The sequence below is a fragment of the Corvus cornix genome, chromosome 1, assembly GCF_000738735.6.
Source record: "Corvus cornix cornix isolate S_Up_H32 chromosome 1, ASM73873v5, whole genome shotgun sequence".
NCBI lineage: Eukaryota > Metazoa > Chordata > Aves > Passeriformes > Corvidae > Corvus > Corvus cornix.
In genome coordinates, this window is record NC_046332.1 from 37,810,491 (window position 1) to 37,822,639 (window position 12,149).

The 12,149-nt window shown below is 42.0% G+C and overlaps 2 protein-coding genes across 4 annotated transcripts in view; one reads left to right on the plus strand and one right to left on the minus strand.

The window, feature by feature from the left end:
- SMCO4 (single-pass membrane protein with coiled-coil domains 4) overlaps nucleotides 1-2,220 on the minus strand; it is a 29,289-nt gene extending 27,069 nt beyond the window's left edge. The window contains exons 1-2 of one of the 3 annotated variants that reach the window (XM_039563253.1): nucleotides 2,063-2,220; nucleotides 1,516-1,602 (exon numbers count right to left, since the gene is read on the minus strand). In XM_039563253.1, coding sequence (XP_039419187.1) covers nucleotides 1,516-1,566 — 51 coding nt within the window. In that variant the 5' untranslated portion in view covers nucleotides 1,567-1,602; nucleotides 2,063-2,220. Of the gene's footprint in view, nucleotides 1-1,515; nucleotides 1,603-1,655; nucleotides 1,736-2,062 lie in introns of those variants that run through there. The other 2 variants (XM_039563256.1, XM_010400650.3) reach the window with 2 other exon arrangements.
- A 194-nt stretch (nucleotides 2,221-2,414) lies between these two features.
- Nucleotides 2,415-12,149, plus strand: part of CEP295 (centrosomal protein 295) — a 67,152-nt gene continuing 57,417 nt past the window's right edge. The window contains exon 1 of the mRNA XM_039563296.1: nucleotides 2,415-2,491. The gene's annotated coding sequence lies outside the window, so the exon portion shown is untranslated. The remainder of the gene's footprint in view (nucleotides 2,492-12,149) is intronic.

The following is a 12,149-nucleotide window of genomic DNA, read 5'->3' on the forward strand; positions in this document are numbered from 1 at the left end:
AATGGAGAAGGGAAATTTTTGAAAACTAATAAGGAAACTGCTTTACATTACTCATTGCCATTATCAAAGATATCTACCATCCAGTAAGATAGGTCATATCACCTAATCAGCATGTGTATCTCTTACATATATATACACACACAAACATTTCCATGTTTATTTAATGCATGGAAAAATGTGATTAGACTTTTTAAAAATATTGTTTTGCTAGCATACAGATCTAGCAGCGACCAGTGAACACACAGTCCACTGTCTCAGTGCTACTGCACCCACACCCCCTTCCAAACAAGCAGCAATGAGCCAGTGATCAACTAGGAAGCATGACTGAGGGTTATCACCTCACACAGGCCCATTTCCACCCCACACTCTGGGGTAGGTACAAAGCTCAGACGGTGTTCCACAGGCAAGAGGTGTGGGTGTGCAGTCACTACTGAACATTTGATGTCTCACACAAGCCAGTCCCATCAGACCGTGAACACTAATCATATGCCAAAAAGGTGTAATGTACGCTCAGAACTCCCTAGGAGGGCTTTCCAATGTCCACCCTGGCTACATCTGAAGCTGCCCAGCTCTGCAAATTGCTTGTCTTTATCTCTGTAAGTCTGCCAGTGCTGTTCATGCCCTTCTGTGCCACCCTGCATTTGTGGCCAACAGCTCTGCCGAAACCCTCTCGAGGAGCAGAATAGAGACCTGTGCAAGTCCAGGCTGGAAAATGCAATAAAGAAACAGGTAGTTCCTAGTTCACCCAAAATATTGGGCAGTATTTTGATAGCTGCACCTAAAATTCCTGTTGGTAGATGTCCCTTGTATGTTTCCCACAAAGCATGAGGGAAACCAGCAGGTAAAATTGCTGTGCAAGGAACAGTTCATTTATCTGACAAAAATCAGTGAAATCAACAGAGGTTGAGAACAGTCTAAAATCAGTTTTCTTCTTAGCTTCAATTTAGGAGGTCTGTATGTTATAAATAGGCCACTAAAAGGCAATTAAGAGAGAGAGGGAGAGCAAAAAGTTATTAAAAATGTACCAATGAGAAACTCATTTCACTTTTTTTCAACAGAGCATCGGGGAATTCCTGTAAGACTCTAGTTCATTTGAAGGAGGAAATTCTGAACAAAGCTAAAAATAACTGACAATCAAATTTTCAAAATTGAGAAAAACACAGAAAGCCCTAGAGGTTCGACCCAGGGTGGCACCACCCCACAGACCGATAAAAATATCATACAAATTTTAGGCAGGATAGGAACCACAGAATAGAAATCACTCTGACACGAGAACATTTAAAACATTAGACAAAATAAGAGAAAGGTTTGAACTATAACCGGTTTAGAAATACAGCAGAAAATAAATTTTTAAGGTAACCAACAATAAGGACAACCACAAAACTATGCACCGAACTCATGACAGCTCATCACAGGGACAAAACACGCACAAATAAAGGCACGGTGCTTTAAAAGACAGACGAACCCCATGTTTTTACATTCAGAACAGATCGTTTTCATTCTTTCTTGGGTCACCTTTAATGCTTTCCTGAGATATTTTTTTGTTCCAACAGGCTGCTTAAACATAGGTCTCGTCGCTTCCCGGCACAACTGTACTCGCGACTGGGAACCAAAACCAAGTAGATTAAAAAAAGAAAAAGCAACAACACACAAACCCCGAAAGTCTTCTGTGAGTCTTTGGAGCAGTTACTTTCCTCGCCAGCGTCTCAGCAGAGCTTCCCGGGGGCTGCCACCCAGCCCCGGCAGCGCGGTCCGGCGGCGGCTCCCGCCCGCCCGCCGCCGATCCCGGCCGGCTCCCGGCTCCCCGCCCGCCCTCCGCCTTCCCAAACTTGCCGGGCTTATCCGCGGCGCCCCGGCCGCGGGACGGAGCGCTCGGAGCCCAAGTCCGCAGGAAGTTGTCCCGCCCGGGAGCCGATCCCGCAGCCCTGCGGCTCCCCGGGACACCGCGGGCTCGCCCCGTGTCCCGCCACAGCGCTCCCCACTGCCCCCTTCCCAGAGCCTCCCGCACCCACCGGCCTCCCCCGGGACAGCGGGCGGGAGCGGGGCCGCCGCGCGCCCTTACTTGGAGTTGCGTTCTCCTGAGGGACGGGAAGGGCCGGGCAGCGGCGGGAGAGGAGCAGGGTCCGCAGCGCCGGCCGCCGGCAACTTCCCCGCTCCGCCGCCACACGTGGGGCTGAGGCGCGAGCTGCGCTCCCCGCCCGCCGCTCGCCGCCGAGGACGTGGCAGCTCCGGCCCTCCCTCCGTCCCTCCCCGGCCGCGCCGGAGGCTCCTCCCGGCCCCGCTCTGCGGAACGCGGGGCGCCCTCTGCCGCCCGCCCGGGGACCGCCGGCCCGAGCCGCGCCCGGCCCCGACGCCCCGGGGAGCCCGGCCCCGGCCCGGCCCCAACCCCGCGGGCCGGGGGCTGTGTGCGGCGCGCCCGGCCCGCTCAGGTGCCGGCCCGGCGGTCGTGCAGGACGGGGGAGAGAGGCTGAAAAGGAGAACGCCAAAATAGGTGGGATCAGGACAGTAGTTCCTTTTTTTTTTTTTTTTTTTTTTTGCGTACCAGCAGGACGGAAGCGCCTGTTGAGTTGATCAAACTCTGCCATAATGGGCCGAAAATAAAAATGGAGGGCAGGCTCCACGTCCACCGGGAACAGGGGCTGGCTGGGCAGAGCGGGAGGACTGGGTGTGCTGAGGAGCCCTGTCGCACACAGCCTGAGCTGCTGTTCTCTCTGCATCAGCGACACCCCAAAACTCCTGCCGCTGCTTCCCGTGGCTTAGGCTGACTCTGTCACAGAGACACTGCTTTCTTACTGCGGAGCACAGACCTCTCACTGCGTTCCTAAACAGACAGTAGCTGTAAATGGTCGAAAATAGAAGACCTCAGACATCTATTTGTGTTTTCTTCCTGTTGGGATTACACATTTTGAGAATAAAAAATATTTCTTGGGCTTGCAGTGGTTGCAGTGCACCTGACACACAGCTTTCTGCTGAAAAGGTTGGTTGGGAGGAATCTTGCCCTTCTTCCAGGTTAATAACAACTACAGAACTCTTTCCAAGCTTAATGGTTTCATCCTTTTCCTTATGCCTTTTCTTAAAGTGTTTCCTGTGAGAGTGTTCCTGACAGGCACCTTAGTGTAACCTTAATATACCTTCTAACTGAGTGGTTAGACTGTCATGTTGTTACCTCTGTTGCTTTTCTTTCTGCTGAAAACACCCATTTCTCAGAGTGATGGGCAGAGTTTTAATCTCGAGGTGCACTGCCAATTTGAGGCTAGGATCTGACTTTGAAGTCGTAAAGAAGTGCTGTTGCTGATGCTCGAATAATGCTGAACCGCTTAGGGCTAAAGCAGAGAAGAAATAAAATTGTGTTTTTCTAAAACATATCTCGCACTGTGGTTATCTCAAAGGGCTTTATTATGTAATGTCAAGTAAAGGGGCACCTTTAAGCATAGCAGCCACTCTATGCACAAATGTACCTTCGAACACGAAAAATGTTGGCATTAGAGCTATCTACTCATTTAGTAAGGCTATTATGTATGTTTAATGATCACTTGCAGTGCCATGAGAAATGTCCAATAATGGTCGCCGCTTAAAACCATTAGGGAAAGATAAATTATGTGTGTATATTAAATTCCTCCTTGGGCTGACTCTAAGTAAGAAAATGCAGCCAAGTCGATTTAAGGTTAAAGTGAATGTGTGAATCTTTGCTACATATTCCAGGAAAGCTGTTAAACTTACAAAGTACGTAATTTGTTGGTTATTAAGTTATATATGTATGCTAAAGTACTCCAACAACAAACTCTACCTAAACTTAAGTGTGAGCAGTAGATCTGTCTAATGCTGGCAGGCACACAGTTACTTGCTGCTATGATCACTCCAGCTTCAGAGATGCCCAGCAACAGGATGTTGCCATTTAGGAAACATAGATTCCTTTCTAAGCTTTAAGCAGAAGACAGTACATGGGCCATATAGGTTTTCCAACCTGCATCTGTCCAGAAGAGATATGATTAAGTACATTTTTGTTTAGCTATTGATTTATTCATCTGGCTTCCTCAAATATCGGATATATGTATGTCTTTTGTCCAAGAAAAATAGGGCTGTTCGGAGTATTGATTGCAGCAGTGGAGTCTGCAGTAAAGCTCAGTAAAAGGTTTGGTTCACATTTTAAGACATTGCACTGTTCTTTAATAAACCTACATGTCCTTGGATATAGGTGTAAAAATCTGCTGTCAGGATTATAATCTTTGTTATTTATTCTTAAGGTAGAAAAAAAAAAAATCTCTTCAGTTTGAGCTATCAGTGTGCAGTAATCTCCCCCTAAACCTGCTCAGAATTTATAGATTTATTTTATGCAGTACTGCAAAAGCATGGGAAGTGCTATTGCCAAATTCAGTATTTTGTCCTTTTGTTGTATCCTACTTCTGTGACAGTAGCAGCTTAGTCTTTTAATAAATACTTACGGTTTTACATACGTGCATGTATGGAGAGAACAAGAAAAAAAATCACACATAAAGTGCAACTGAAGTGCAGTAACTGTGGTGTTCCTTACAAATTCAGATACAAAATATAATTGAATGGGTTCATATACCTGTAGATTTACAGGGCCCTTTCGCTTGAATATTATTTCCTTCTGTGAGAACTTACAGTGGAAAAACCTTACAGATTATATCCTTCCCAATTGGCAAAATATGTTGTGACAGTAAGAAACAAACATTGTTTGCCAAGACTCTTTGGATTTGTGATTTTTACAGTCTCTGGCAGTTTTGGACTTTTTCTCCAACGAGTGGCAGAGCCACAGCACAGATACTTTCCACTTCTGTGCTGCTGCACCCCTGGGTTTTGCTGGTGTCTTTGCCTTCCAAGAACTCCTTTGCCTTTCTGACTTCTTTTTGGTTCCACACTTGCTTTAGATATACTCTGCATTCTTGTTTTCTGTATTTTCTGTTCATATCAATCTCCTGTGAGACTTCCCCTAAATGTTATCATTGGAGTCTTCTTTCTCTCATGAGATTCAACACGGAAATCTCACAGTTACCTCTAACACTCAGATCTGTCAAGCTTTGTGTGGGACAGAGGTGCCATGAAAGTGCCTATTTATTTTTTTCTGTCTATAAAAAGCACATAAGAAGTAGATCAGATTTAGACATTTAAAGCAGGGTGAGATTAATTCCATCTTATGATATTTCTCTGTTGCCACTGAAGTCAAAGACAAACTGAGTAATCTCAGTACTGAAAGATAAGAAATTTTTATGTCCTGGTAACAGTGGTACCTGAGGTGATGGGTAATGAATGCCTTCTTTTCTAGCTCAGCATCTACCTCAGAACACAAGTGACCATTAGTTATTACTAGAAAGTAGTTTGGTAGTCTTAGAAAAATGAAAAATCCACATGGCTTTAGTCTGTGGTTTCAGTGATTGCTTCATGACAGATGTCACTCACTGAACTGTCTCGGAGACTATAATGCTCCCTCTCCTCTGGAGAGGAGATCTTTGGAGCTCAGTCTGTGTTAGAACAAGCATATCAAAGAGGTGCTTTAAGGAGCAGAGCAGCTGTGGACTGGAAGTAACCATGTATGGAATGAGATCCTAGGAATAGACTGTTCAACTAAAGGTAAAGCTCAACATTTTCACACTGAGATTAAAAGCATGAAAGCAAATAAATAGGGAAAGTAATATACATCCTGAAAAATTGTCAGTATTAATAATGTCTAAATTGAGACAGGATGCTTTCCTGATTTGGGCCCAGAAATTATGATGACTTCTATACGTACAGAAAGCCAAAGTAAATGATCAACAGTGCTTTCTTCTGACTTTACAAATTATGGAAAAAGCTCTTCAAACAGACAGCTGGGTCATACTGACAAGGTAGAAGAAGCTGGTTTGCAGTGTCACCATCCTGAAGAACTCCTTTTTCTGAAACCTGAATAACACTTTCACAGTCACAACAGTTTGCCCAGCGTAAAGCCTAAAATAACCTTTAGAAGCAGATGTGAGTTTTGATAGAAAACAAAAGACTAAATTCATCTGCTGGTGTTAACTTGGCATAGCTCCATTGAATTATATTGATTTATAAAAGGAGAAAATCTGATCTATAAACATTTGAAGCTAAGACTAACACACGCTAAGACACTATCTTTTTCCCTAGTACTCCAGATCACAGCAGAACTCTTGGACTTCAAAATTCCTTTTTAAGCAGAACATGATATGTAACGTTCTGAAAGACATTACAGAAATGTGTCATCACCAGAACAGGCTGATCTTACCTGAAAACCATAAAAATTTTTCAGAAACTTCTGAGATATAATTTATATTTTGTGTGTTGGATACACGCCAGTATATTTTGCAGGCTAATTCTGTAGTGCAAGTTTAGTCTTTTTACATTTCATCCACTGTCACAAGTGATAAAATGACAGATAAAAAATTTACTTGATAGTAATTGAGTATGTCATCTGTTTTCAAAGGCTCACAGTTCCAAAACTGGGAAGACTGAACAAGGAGAAATAGATAGTGTCTCATTATACTTTATCTTTCAGGTAGCTAAATATTGTGACTAAAAGTCAGACTAGACAGTTACATCTGTACCATGTTTTACAGAAGTGGAGAGATAAGTCACAGATGGTGACAAGGCTTTCTTCTGTACATTCTATTGAAAAAAATGCTTTAGTTGATCTGCTTATAATTTTTCACGCTGTGTCCTCTTTTGGCACTGAACTCTATGAAATTTACAAAAGCAACACCTGCAGCTCTCTCAATCACAACCATTTTGAAAGTTGATGTCTACATATAACATTCTCACATTCAGTCAACCTGAATGTGTTAACAGCTATGTGACTTACAGTGAATCCCCGAAGACTTACGCTTGAGAAAGGATCTTCTTTGTTTGAAGATGTCTCTCTCTGAAGAACCTGTCATACCAGCCAGACTCTCAAACTCTGCACTTTAAACACCATGGCGCAGTGCTGAGCAACTTCCTGCGAGTTACTAAATGCTTTCAACTCTTATTGATCTTTTAGGAATCGAAGGAAGTTGACTATTTACAGGAAGAGCTGAGACTTTTAAAGAATGAAGTGCAAACTAATTTTATTAGCTTACATGCTTGTAGTTACTTTTAGGTATAGCTTGACATTTTCTATTTTTTCTTCTTGACATAAAAATATACTTAACTGGCAAAGTCTTGCTGTCACTTCAATTAAGATTCTCACACCAGCCATCAGCTTCTTCTGTTGCTGTTGATGTTAGAGGACAAAATGTTTTGGAGGAACTTCTGTGTAAAAAGCTTTAGTTTTTAAAGTTAATGTGCATCTCCATGAATTCCAGCAGATAATTTACTTCCCTTATGTATATAAATGTACTAATGCTGTGAGCTATTTTGTGTTTTTCCAAAATCATAGCAGACAGATATCCAAAGGACCGGTTTGGTTGTGGACTTTTCCCTAAACAATCAGTGTATTTCCAAACCAGAGCTGTTGGCTGCTCAATGATCTGTTGAAAGATTCAGTAGCATTTGGCACATAGATATTGTTTACAGCCTGCCCTTCATTCTCTCTGGCACATAACAGAGCCCTCTGCTTCCTCCTGCTTCCTTGTTGATCACCTTACAGTGACTCTGGAAGTAAAATAATACAATTAAAGGGAGTGTGGGTATCTCCAGATAACATAAGAAAATCACATACCACGATTATGCAGCTTTGTGCTTAGCAAGTTTAGTGTAAAGGTGGGTTCTGTGCTTTTTTGACATAAATGTATGTCACTATAATTCTTTGTGATGGGCCTTCACATTTGATGACATTGCAAAAGCAGAGTGGGATAGATTCAACCTTGAAATAAAGTGCAATCTGTGGGAATAATTAAACAGTAGGGTGCTTTCACAAGGAAGGGGTGGATCACTGTACTTTGCTTTTTTCAAAGTAAGAGTTGATATCTTTTTTACAAAATATGCTTAAATCATCTATAAGAAATTTACAGCCCCTGTACTGAGATTATGGGCTGGAAACATTGTAGCTCCTTTTGATTTCAGGAACCATGAATCCGCGAAGAGTTTCCTTTCTTTGTGGATCATGGCATAGTGAGCAGAATTGTGCTCATAGTCCTTACTTTGCTAATAGTACTTATAGTTCTGCATTACACTAATATGTGTAATTAAATTTCATCTCTCAGGACTTCAGATGATTTCGTGAAGTGATTAGGAAGTTTTCTCTTCCTCGCCCTCTCACTTGCCTGGGCAAAACTGGCCAGATGTGGTTTTATCTATCTTTTCCTTCACCAAACCCATCAAAAGTGAGATGCTGGATAGCATGGACTGGTGGCTAGAGAGGGTGAAGATTTCACACTGGCTGGCTGGAATGTCTTGTTCACAACCCTGCTTTGGCCTAAGGAAGAGAGATCAGTCATAGGTGAATTTATATGTTTCTGTCAGAAAGGAGGGGTTGGAGGTTTATACTTACACTTGGGTGGAGGAGTGGAATAGATTCTGGCTGCAGATGGGTTCCACTAATATCACTGATGATGTCACTATAAAACATTTTCATACATGATAAAAAGAGAATGTTTGGTTCCTGTTGACCTGCCACTGAAAAGAAGTTTGTAACTTGACTGTAGAGACTTTCCCAACTACCACATTTCTTGAAAGCTTGCGCCGAGTCTGAGAGTTATACTGCCATGCAGATTGAACTAGGCAGTAAAGACCTGTTCCTCATAAAACTATGCAGGTTTAATTCCAGCCCCAAACCCCTTTTATTTATTAATATCAGACTTGGGGATTTTAGGAGAAGCATAAGGAACTGTCTTGTATCAGCAGTTCTTTCTGGGCTCAATTCCAAAGTCTTTCTCCACATTGTATCCATGAATATAATATCTAATATTGTATCTGTGGACATTCTTAATAATTCAGTTACTTGGATCCCAAAGGCCAAATTCATAACTTTTCTTTTTTGTTGCCCTCAAGGTTCTGTACTTGTAATGCAAAGATATATATTGCACTTCTTTTTTTTTTTTTTTCTTTTTTTTTTCAGTGTTGCGAGAAGTGAAGAGGGGAGATACTCTTATCCCCTTCTTCTTCAGTCTAGTAACTTCCATGAGTAGGTGCTACTCAGCATGAGGGACTACAGGAGCAATCTCACCAAGCTGGGGTGGGCATGAAATTCTATTTTGAAACTGGACCCACACAGAAGCCCACAGTCAGGGGTGGGGGTATTTGAAATAGTTCATTCCTGATGGCTTCAGATTGGGAGTTCTGGCTTTGGATCTTTTCCCAGTGGAGATAAACATGATTATACACCCTAGCAGGTATTATATAATCTCTAGTCACTTTTGGATTCACTGCTACGTATGTTTGATACTTCCTCTCATACAAAATATTAGAGATTAGTTCTCTTCACCTCCATCTATGTAGCTGGGTTTTTTTCCTGTAAAATTCAGTAACAAGAAAAAATCCAATGCATTTATACGCACAGAAAACCAGTCATGCAAAGCATTCATTTATGAAAGAGAGATGGTTACACTGAGTCAATGCTAATACAATTACCTACTTGAACAAGCTCAGTTACTCAATACATTACCTAATTATTACCTAATTCTGTCTTTTGAGAGTCTTGCTGGATTGTTTTTTTCAAGGTTTTCTTTCTTTCTGCTTTTATTCTTGTGTTTTCAAGAACCACCAGTAGCTAGAAATGTAGAAGTACACACTGTTGTCATGGAAAACCTGACTTACCTACACAGATTTCTTACCCTCACTGTAAACAAAAAACAGATGCAAGATTTGCAAACTATATTTACAGCTCTGAGACACAGTAGGTTATTTGGTACAGCTAGTAAATATTTTTTTACGCCTGTGAAATAAACTTTTCTTATTCCCAGTGGGACAGAAGTTTTCCTTATTCCAAGTGGAACAAAGGTTTCAAGGGGCAGGGAGGTGAGTGGGGTGAAAATTGTCTCTACTAAATTTTTAAATTAAAAAAAATTTCTAGATGACTTCTCATGTTTTACCTTACTCTATTCCAAATGTTTTGTTTTGATTTAATTTTTTTATATGAGTTTCATCACTAAATGGCAAACTATTTTGAGGTTAAACATTTCTAATTTGGAGAATATGGAAAGAGGAAGGTTTTTACTATTTACTAATAGAAATTGTTTTGACATTGATAATTTCACATAACCCCCCACTTCTGTAGAAAGGGTGCTTTCCAAACAATATGTTAAAAAGTGTGACTAGTCTAGTTTATCAACAATTCTTAAAAATTACGATTGTTGGTTTGGAGTTATATCTGTGACCCTCTGAAATCAATGGGAATCTTCTCGTTTCTGGAGACTGGATTAATTCTTTTTGCCAAGTGTTAAGTGCTAAGCTCACTAAAAAAAACACCCCAACAACTTTAAATAGGTTTCACTTCATCTTAGAAACCTACTGAAGTTTAACATATCCTGACATTGTTGCCCAGGAACAATGGAACATGCATCCAAGGAGCATGAAGATGTTGGTTCTTCCCCTTTACTTGTAGTTAGAGAAGTTGCTCCACTGCACTACACCTGTTTGGGTTGCACTTGATCCTGCAAAATTGTGGATTATCCCAGATTGTCTCACTGATCACAGTTTGAAATCCCTTCAAAAGGCACTGGAATCCAATTGTGATCTACATAGGAGAAGTGAGTGGTAAAGATGCTCCTCTGCCACAGCTGTTCATCTCCACGTAGTGTTATGGGCAAATTTAAGTGTGTGTCATTGTGCATTGTCTGCTTAGCATTCATCCTAAATTTTCCATAGCATAATTAGTAAATTAAAGCTCATATACTCCCTGGAGAACAGACAAGAAACCCCGCTCCCTCTCTAGTCCCCCCCTTAATCACAAGTCATGCTCTCTCAGGTCCCTGTAAATATCAATTATTCTACATAGAGGGGAACAGCTTCAGCAGAGATGGTGGGACAGACATTCAGAGTGCTCTGTAACTTTGACATTATGGCACTTCCATAGGAAAACAAGCTTAAACCTTTAAGACAAGTGAAGTAACTGGGGCACTTCTGTCCTGGGCTGCATTCAAACTCGAATCCTTATCAGTGAGTTGTTAGTAAAAACACTTATCAGGAGCATCCAGCAGGCCCAGAAGAGCTCAGCCTTGAACCTAATCCAAAGCAGTTTGGTAGCAGTACACTGGTCACAAGATCACGGCTGGTACTAGTATGCCTTCCTTTGGAGTTAGCCATTATTTAGAAATAATGGCTGCAGTGGTTTGGTTTTTGATCAAGCAGAAGGAATGAGGGTAGAGCAGCCCCCACATTTGCTGTGGCACAAGGGGAATGAAGCAGCAGCTCTTTGGGAAAGCTACTGCTGGAAGTCTGCATCGGCTCCATCACTCTGCAGCTGACCACTGGGAACGGGCTGGCTTTGCCGAGCTTGTCAGCAATGAGCATCACTCAGCTGACAGCTCAGAAAGCTGGGGCTGGCTCATGCACAGCCATCTCCAGATGATAAGTTGGGTCAATTGATACATTCACTTTGGGAGACATCGTAAGAATACTCTCAGTTTGAGCTGCATGAGTATCTCCCTCATTGGAAAGAGAGATGAGGCTGCATACAGGACAAGGCATGATTAGCAGGAGGGAAAAGAAAGAGAGGAGTATATCTTTTGGAGAGAATAGTTTCAATCATTTTTCCTTGATCTTCTTGAAGGGGTTTTTTCCCCTTTATTGTCATGTATCCCATTTGAAGCCAATGGGACTCTATGCTTCCACCTTTCCACCCTTTCCCGATTTTTCACATATACTGCATAGACTGCACAGCTATGGGTATAATTTAACAGTTCTGCACATACTGCATTTCTTCTCCAAAGAAGAGGAACCATTATTTGCAAAAGACTCAGGAAATAATGACTCTTTTTGAGAGTAAAAAGTGCAGCTGAACACAGAAGGGGACCAATCCCTATAAGGTTACAGGGTGCTGAGGGCAAAAGAACAGAACTGATGGATCAGATGCCTGGAAGTTTCACTCCATTGCTTGTGTTCTGAGCCATCTGGAACAGAGCAGGTTGTTTGGTTTGATTTTTTTTATCGGGTTGCATGATACACTATAAATAAGAACAAGTCGCAGTTCAGTACTGCTCTTCTAGGCAGCACGTAATCTTTTTTGGTGCAGGGAAACAATGAGCTCTTGGCTTTTTCTTTTAATGTGCCATGCA